This window comes from Fragaria vesca, linkage group LG4 (genome assembly GCF_000184155.1).
Source record: "Fragaria vesca subsp. vesca linkage group LG4, FraVesHawaii_1.0, whole genome shotgun sequence".
In the NCBI taxonomy this organism is placed as follows: Eukaryota; Viridiplantae; Streptophyta; class Magnoliopsida; order Rosales; family Rosaceae; genus Fragaria; species Fragaria vesca.
Genome location: NC_020494.1, coordinates 14,463,966 through 14,472,010, shown reverse-complemented (window position 1 = coordinate 14,472,010; position 8,045 = coordinate 14,463,966). Strand labels below are relative to the sequence as shown.

Sequence of the window (8,045 nt, the reverse complement as noted above, 5' to 3'; positions counted from 1 at the left end):
AGATGGATTTGAGTATCACTGATCAATAGATCAGGTTGTGCCAAGCTCGCTTTCTTCCTAGTGCGAGAAAATATCGAATCTAAGGGCCTCCCTCCTTTTGGGGAGCCACACGGCCTTGTGACACCAATTTTGCCACTATATGGCGTCACTATATCACCATCCATGGTGATGCCGTCAAGACCAACACCTTTTGGTCGAGCCATGTCCTCTTGATAGGACATCAATCCTTGTAGACATATTTGCAGCATGTGATCTCGTCACTTTAACACTTTAAGCATTTGGGATCAAGATGAGACTTAGTGGGGACAAACCACGACAATTCATGTCGTTCCACTTGAACATTTGTGTTCTTATCTCCCCCTAACGGCGGGAATATTGTCTCATCAAAGTGACCATCCGTAATATAGCGGTGAAATAGATCGCCTGACAAGGTTTCTACATATGCGGATTATAGGTGGAGGTTCACATCTAACCTAAATACTTATTCATCTCAAATGACCCATCATTGTGCGCAGTGGCAGTGCGATTTGGCACCTAGAATAAATATCTAGCTAAGCTCAAGGATTGGAGATCCGTTTCAATCTTGTCGAGCTCAAGGATTACAATTTCGTGTCAATCCTGGTACACAGTCACGAGCTGTAGTATAACAATATTCAATGATGGTGGGTCGTAGATGAATAGTAAAGTTGCATGCAAATATTGCATAGCCCCAAGACGCAATAGAAAGATTAGTGCGCATCAATAATGTTCGAACGACAAGCTAAAGTTACTTGGTCGTAACCTCGGTGAGACCGTATTGCATGTAAACATGGGGTACAGGACACTTCAACTTACATCCCGATAAACTTCTTTAAAGAATGGGTAGTGAGCCCGTAGAAGTATAAGCAGCATAAGCAGTAGATAATAGTATAACACATGACCAGTGTGCTAACACTTCAACCAACACCATAAAGCATAAAAGGTGTCCGCAAGTTGGTTGTATCTATCTACATAATTTTATGTAAGAATAGAATGTTCACTTTTGTGTTATTTAGCGTAGGAGGGTCTCACTCCTAATTTAGCTAAAGAATAGGCTTTCGAAACGAGCAATGAGCATTGCAGGGGGCCAATGTAACATCGAGGGAAGGCCGGTGCACCTCAATTGCTTGAGGAATTGACCGGACGACCTCCAAGAAGTTGGAGTCGTGTTCGGGTGACGTCAATGTCCCCCGGGTCACCACCATGCTTCATGGTGATGCTAGATCTCGAATGTCTTCGTTTTGAGCGGAAGAATGGATGTCCATGAGAATTTCTCAAAATTTGGACCATTATATCCCTTCCAGGTTAACCAATTTGGTCAAACCAAAGCCTATATAAGTCGGTGTCCCAAATATCATGTTTGGCGACAACATGAGATTCGATATTCGAATCGTAGTGACATACAGTCCACTAGATTGACTCATGAATTTCTCCAAGATGCGCTTCAGTCCGCATTCATGAGAAGATATACACAAAAGAATTCTTGTTCATTCTCACAATGTGTTTTCAAATGAAAACTATTAGTAGGAATGTCTTTAAAGCTCAATATGGTTCGATTGCCTCTCAATGCATAGAGGGTATCTGTGACATTGATCATGGTGCCATGAGGCATCAAGATTTAAGCTAAACCGTGTCCTTGAATGACCGGTATGATTCAATCATTGTAGTCACAGAAGATTTACAAAGGCACAAAATCCAAAGATAGTTGCCGGTTCCTTAGAATGTTGTGGATAGTTCCACTATCTGCGAAACACTCAATGTCTCGATGAGACAGATCTACAAAATGGAGTAGATAAGAGAGTAAATAGTTTCACTTGAACCATTTAGAAGGATTGAACGAAGCTATAAAAAGCTGCAATCCCGAGAGTGCATAAAAATTTCCGCGCAAAATGACCTTTGCGCACTAAAACAGCCATAACTTCTTCGTTAAAATAGATATGGATGAACCGCGAAACGTTCTGAAAACTAGACTCGTAGAGCTTTCCAATGATATAAAGTTCACTGTCTGGTTCGTCCGGAGCTGTTCACAAAGCTTAAACGAAGTTGACTGTCCAGAAGGGACAGATTGCTGTTTTTCGCAGATTTGGCATGTGCGAAGCTGCGAAGCTGTGAAGCTTGCAGGTGGCGTGTAGGCTTTTGCCTTAGCCAAAAGTGACGTGTGTATGATCAAAACCAAGTCCTTTCGATCGTTCTAAGGTGGTAAACTCCATGACTAGTTAGCAAAAGCTCCTTGACATGAACATAAACTAACTCAGAGGACCTAGAGGATCCGATTATGATGATAATTTTCCAGCTTTGATAAGTCTTCAACGTCTTTTGCAAGACGGCAATTGGTTTAATAGCATAGGGGGATCCAAAATCAAAAGCTTTCGGTAACTCAAAGTCAGTATGACCAGGCATGTCCGTGGAGGGTCAGTAGTGCGAGGCACACTTAAAACCACTATCTCCTTAATTTCGGACAATTCTAAGACATCACACTAAGCTTGGATGAGCCTAGTTGAACAATTGATGATGAAAAATCCGCTATAGGGTAGAAGACTTAACCGGAAACACGTGGGCGATCCTCCTTGAGGATGCAGTGCCATGAGTCACCTTCAAAGGAAGGGACCAAAATCGGCACAATATGCCATGTTTCTAAAGACGATGTAAGTGTACATCTTGATTGTAAATTAATATGAACCATAAGAGGAGAATAGTTTCACTTCGAAAAATTCTCAAGGCATTCATTATTGCTAATGTGAGTACATCGAGGTCTCAAATAGACAAAGGGCGTTGATACAACGTCTTAGTACATATAACTTGGAACGAAAATCAATGTCTAGCCGATGACATCAAAGTCATGGGTAGCTAGAGCAGGATCCAAATCTTTGAAATTCGCGATCATGAGGATGACGTTCTTGTCCTCATATTGATTTTCCATACCTTTTTGTATGCATTCACAATTTAAAAGAGCTTGACAATCTTGAACCAGTGATCCGAAGATCCACAACGGTTGCATTAATGTCATGAGCTGACGTGAGTAGTTTTGACAAAATGGTGTCTAGACCGGGAGTGTCGCTATTAGAGCCGGCAACACCTCCCCCTCTTTTCTAGACATCGGCACGACGTTTTCTGCCGTTGCCAAGACCCGTATTGTTTTCCCCACATTAGGGGATAATCCTAAATAAGTTTATCACATTAGCGTATATACAATTCCTGTTTGTATGATCAAAATCAAGTCTCGTTGGTAATTCCACACCAACTTGGAGGACCTAGAGAACTTGATGATAATCAAATCCGCTAAAGATTATGGATCATGATGCCACAAAAGATCATCGACAATATGTAGTCAATTAAGGTAGTAAGCAATTCACTTGACTAATAACTTAACAAGTAGAGTTATATGAACGTTTCGAGAAACGCTTCATGAGTGCATTCCACAGTACTTTGTGGTCATTACTTTTTGCACAGATTGCCATTGAAGGCTTTTGTCGATGTGGCGCGTCAAAGACTTTGAGCGCATGAGATGTGAAATCTCGGCATCTAGGCTTGTTAGCCTAGGGGTCAAAACATGTGGTTTAATCCTTTCCAATGAAAGGTTCCACAGATACCAAGCGAAGATCATCCTTAGGCATCTAGTACGTCAAAACTCAAAGGAGCAGAATATTACATTGCTCTTGCATACAAAACCAAGCTGTTATGAGACTTGATAGAGGTCACAAACGATGCTTTTAATGGTTTGTCCTTCGGATTGATCATACACAATCCGGAAAAGCCGCGAATTGATCAAACACAATTCGGAAAAAGGCCTCGGATTGATCAAACACAATCCGGTGAAAGGTCGGGGTTGATCAAACACAACCCAGACAAAGAAACAAAAGTGATCAAACACACTCTTGACCTGCGAATAAAATTCCGGGATTTGGGTACCTGCACGCACAAAATCCCAAGCATAGAATGGAGATGGAGAAGGGAGGAAAGGATTTTATCCTCCCCGAGTTATTGAACTTAGAAAAGTTTAAGGTTTCAAAAAACATACCTTTCTAGAGGCTGCCGAGAGGAGAAATAACGTTTCGCCTACTTATACTTCGAATTTGGGGCTGAAAATTTGATAGGAGGAGCAGCTCTGGATGGGGAAGCTTCTGTCAAAATTTCAGGTTGATCGAAGCAAGGGAAGGTGGTGAGCCGGTGGTCGGTAGCGGTGGCGGTCTGGGATCTTCCGGCGGCCGGTTCAAAGACTTTCCGGCCGATTCTCAGGGTGAGGCCGGCGGCGTTGGATCCGGGACGGAGAGAGCTTTCTGGGGATATCAAATTCCGGTGGAGGACAGTCGGAATTTTGGTCGGAAATCAGGAAAAGCAAGGCTGTCCGATTTTAGGGTTGTGGTTTTTAGGGTTTAGAAAAAAAATGGTGGGTTATTAGCTCTAGGGTTAGAACAAAGTGCATGATAACGTGGTAAAGGATAAAGTGTAGAAACAAAGAGATAGCAAGAGAGTCATGATCTTATTCATTGATAGGAGCCCTTTATATAGAGAATTACACAATACCAATATGGTAAGGATATGAATACATAGATCTAGTCTAACTACATATCCTATTGGCATAAAGCCAATACACACATAGAGAATATCCTAGAACATATACCAAATTATTAACAATAACCTGAAATATTAACATTCAAAAAAAAAACCTGAAATATTAAGAAAAAGAAAAGAATACATAATGATTAGATATAATATAATATAATAATAGTTTTGAAAGGTCAAATAGAAATTTGCTTTCTATATTTGTTTGCTTTCTTCCTCATTTCTCTCTCTGTCTTTGCTCTCTCTTCACTCACTCATCTTCTTAAAAAGCTTTTTGTTTTTCCTTTCCCCTTCCACAATTGAGTGACATACAAGGACCATCTCATCTTCATCATTACATCTCATTTCCTTTTGACACAAACCAACCTGAATTCCAACCTCTGCTTCCTCCTTATATCTACTGAAACAGAGCACCCACTTCAACCTTTCTGGGTTTCCTCTCTGCTCCATTCTTCTTGGATCGTTACCATCTCTTGAAATCAAAGCTTCAACCTTTCATCCTCACTAATGGAAAAGGACAACAGTTCAGGCACACCCAGCTGGAACCCTTCAAGCTTAATGCACTCCAATGAGCTCAATTGTGCTCCACACCAACTTCCCAATTCTTACTTCAATGCCAATTGGGACAATTCAATGGATCAGAGCGATCCCTTTGAGTCTGCTTTGAGTTCCATGGTGTCCTCACCGGCGGCTTCCAACGCCGTCGGTGCCACCGCCTTCCCCGGAGAAGGCGGAGGAGACATGATAAGAGAACTGATTGGAAGACTAGGAAGCATTTGCAACTCAGGAGACATATCTTCATTGTCTTACAATAACAGTACTAACAATTCATGCTATAGTACCCCACTAAACTCTTCACCGCCAACTAAGCTCAACTTGTCAATGGTTGATCCACATATGAGAGGCACTTTTCCAATCCCAGCACCCTCATCACACCCAAGTTTGGCTCCATTTTCAGCTGACCCTGGTTTTGTAGAGAGGGCTGCAAGGTTTTCCAGCTTTGGAAATCTTGGTGGTCTGAATGGTCAGTTCAATTTGAATGAAGCTGAATTGGCATATAGATCAATGCTGAAGCTTGATTCAGGCAAGCTTTCCAGAGCTGCTAGCAACCAATCACTGAGATCTCAAATGGGTGCTGTTCAAGAAAGCATCAAAAGCTCTTCACCCCAAGATGGGAATTCATTTCCTGATAAGAAGGTCAGCAGGTTCTCAAGGTCCTCCACCCCAGAAAATGGTGAATTGGGTGATTCCAGAGAAGGGTCATCAGTTTCTGAGCAGATCCCAGCTGGGGATTTGAGTGTGAAAGCAGAGAATGTTTCCAACTCAAGGAAGCGGAAGGCTGTTCCAAAAGGAAAAGCCAAAGAAACCTCTTCATCTCCCTCTGTTAAAAATGGCAAGGTACTTGAATTTAACTCTGCCATGAATAATTGTTCAGATTTTTGTTTTCTTGTTCTCTTGAGAATTGTGTTTAAATCCAATGAGTGAATTTAATGCAGGCTGTGACTGAAGAGCAACCAAATTCCAAGAGAAGCAAAACTGATGAAGCTTCTGGGAATGAAAAGGAAACTCAAAAGTCAAACAAAGAATCAAATGGAGGTAGCAAAACTACCAAGGATAAATCAGAGGTTGTTGAGCCTCCAAAGGACTATATACATGTCAGAGCCAGAAGGGGTCAAGCTACTGATAGCCATAGTCTGGCAGAAAGAGTATGTTTAACGCATTCCTTTGCATTTTGTTCTTTTTTGCACTTCTCTTGTAGATATATGTTTACATTGCTACATCATATTTATGATGAATATTACGATATGATCAGGTTCGAAGAGAGAAAATTAGTGAAAGGATGAAGTTCCTTCAAGATCTTGTTCCTGGTTGCAACAAGGTACATACAACATGTGAAATACAGCTTAAGTATATCAATTACTTGTTATGCAATATTGATAGAAAGATGAATGAGGACTAGTGCTAAATTTGGTTTCATTCTAAATTTCAGGTAACTGGGAAAGCTGTGATGCTAGATGAGATCATAAACTATGTTCAATCATTGCAGCGCCAAGTCGAGGTAAAATCAGATTGTCTCAAGGTTCCTCCATTCATATGTTCTGATTGTAGCACCTAGTTTTTTCGCTAAATGGTATTTCTATTGCATTTTTGATTGGCTCAGTTTCTTTCGATGAAATTGGCGACTGTGAATCCTAGAATGGATTTGAACATGGAAGCTCTTCTGTCAAAGGAAGTAAGTTACAGATTCTTCAACTACTTTAAAACTTTGTGCCGTTGATTCCTTGTGCATTTTCGAGATACTAATTAATCTATTCCATTGCATGGTATTTCAGATTCTTCAATCTCAAGGAGCTTTACAGAATGCCCTTTACCAATTAGATTCCGCAGTCCCAGCATCATTTCCTTTTGGGTATCAACCCCAGCAACTTCCACCTTTACATAGCAACAGCATCTCAAATGAGACAGACACACATTTTCCAGTAAATTTAAATGCTGCACTGACTCAAAATTCAACCATGCAGTCGCCAGCTTTTGATAGATTTGGTGGAGCAAATCCTCAGGTAATTGATGCAAAAAGTTGGGTCAGTACAATCTTTCGAATTAGCCTTACTTGCATTTAGCCATGTACTGGAGGCTTACTCAAAATTTATTTTTCAGGCTCCACAATTCTTCGAGGATGATCTCCAAAGTATGGTTCAAATGGGTTTTGGCCAGATTGAGCAGCATAGCCTTCATGGTAAGCAATCAGAACATAAAAGATTTTCAACTTAACCAGTAGTAATTGTCCAATTGTGATTGCTTTAGCTTTTGGATTTGGATTTGTAATTCTGTTTATGTTTTGTTCAGGCTCAGTGGCTTCAGCTCAGATGAAAGTTGAGCATTAATCACCACCGTTAACTGTATATAGAGAGGAATTCCAGTTTGAGTGAATCTATAGCCTGGAGGAATATAGCAGTCTCTCCATCATTTTAATTTTAGTCTCTCTCTGATTGGCAAATTGATTCAGCAACTCATTCTTTGGAGAATTCTATCTTTCAAGAATTCCACAATGTAAATCCTAGAACTAATTGCACCAATTCCATAAGAGCAGACCCCATTTAATACTTGTAGCATTGCAAGAATTAAGAGTGTTGAAGGGATTAGAACTTGATAAGAGAGTTGTTCATGTAAACTTTAGTTTTGATCCAGACCTAGCTTGTGTATCATCAACTTACCATTTGATAATATAAATAAATATATTACTAAGATCCATTCAGACACTTATACATTGTTCAGTGGTCAGCTTCATCTTCTATTTTGTTGTGATCTTTTATTGAGAATATAATGATGTTGCTGAGAAAATGATAAGTGAAAAAAGCAAAACAAGCACACCGTATCAACCACCAATAGTTGTTTTTTTTTTTTTTCAATTTTTCTTTTTAGCTATCTTCTCAGCAACGAAACATAAATAGTTCAATGAGAAA

The 8,045-nt window shown here is 40.3% G+C and overlaps 1 protein-coding gene across 1 annotated transcript; it reads left to right on the top strand.

Annotated features, from left to right (window-relative positions):
• The first annotated feature begins 4,886 nt into the window (after positions 1–4,886).
• LOC101303990 (transcription factor bHLH78-like) lies at positions 4,887–7,840 on the top strand. Its single transcript, XM_004296937.1, has 8 exons — positions 4,887–5,979; positions 6,078–6,287; positions 6,395–6,460; positions 6,572–6,640; positions 6,743–6,814; positions 6,915–7,142; positions 7,240–7,318; positions 7,429–7,840. Exons 1-8 carry the CDS (start codon positions 5,089–5,091, stop codon positions 7,464–7,466), a joined length of 1,653 nt encoding a protein of 550 aa, XP_004296985.1. The 5' UTR covers positions 4,887–5,088; the 3' UTR covers positions 7,467–7,840.
• Positions 7,841–8,045: the final 205 nt, after the last annotated feature.

What these genes read in the sequence shown, in the direction of transcription:
- LOC101303990 (XM_004296937.1), top strand. Translation starts at nt 5,089, where the DNA reads ATGGAAAAGGACAACAGTTCAGGCACACCCAGCTGGAACCCTTCAAGC. An exon ending in TTGGTGGAGCAAATCCTCAG is followed by an intron (nt 7,143 to 7,239) that starts GTAATTGATGCA and finishes TTTATTTTTCAG; the next exon opens with GCTCCACAATTCTTCGAGGA. An exon ending in TGAGCAGCATAGCCTTCATG is followed by an intron (nt 7,319 to 7,428) that starts GTAAGCAATCAG and finishes TGTTTTGTTCAG; the next exon opens with GCTCAGTGGCTTCAGCTCAG.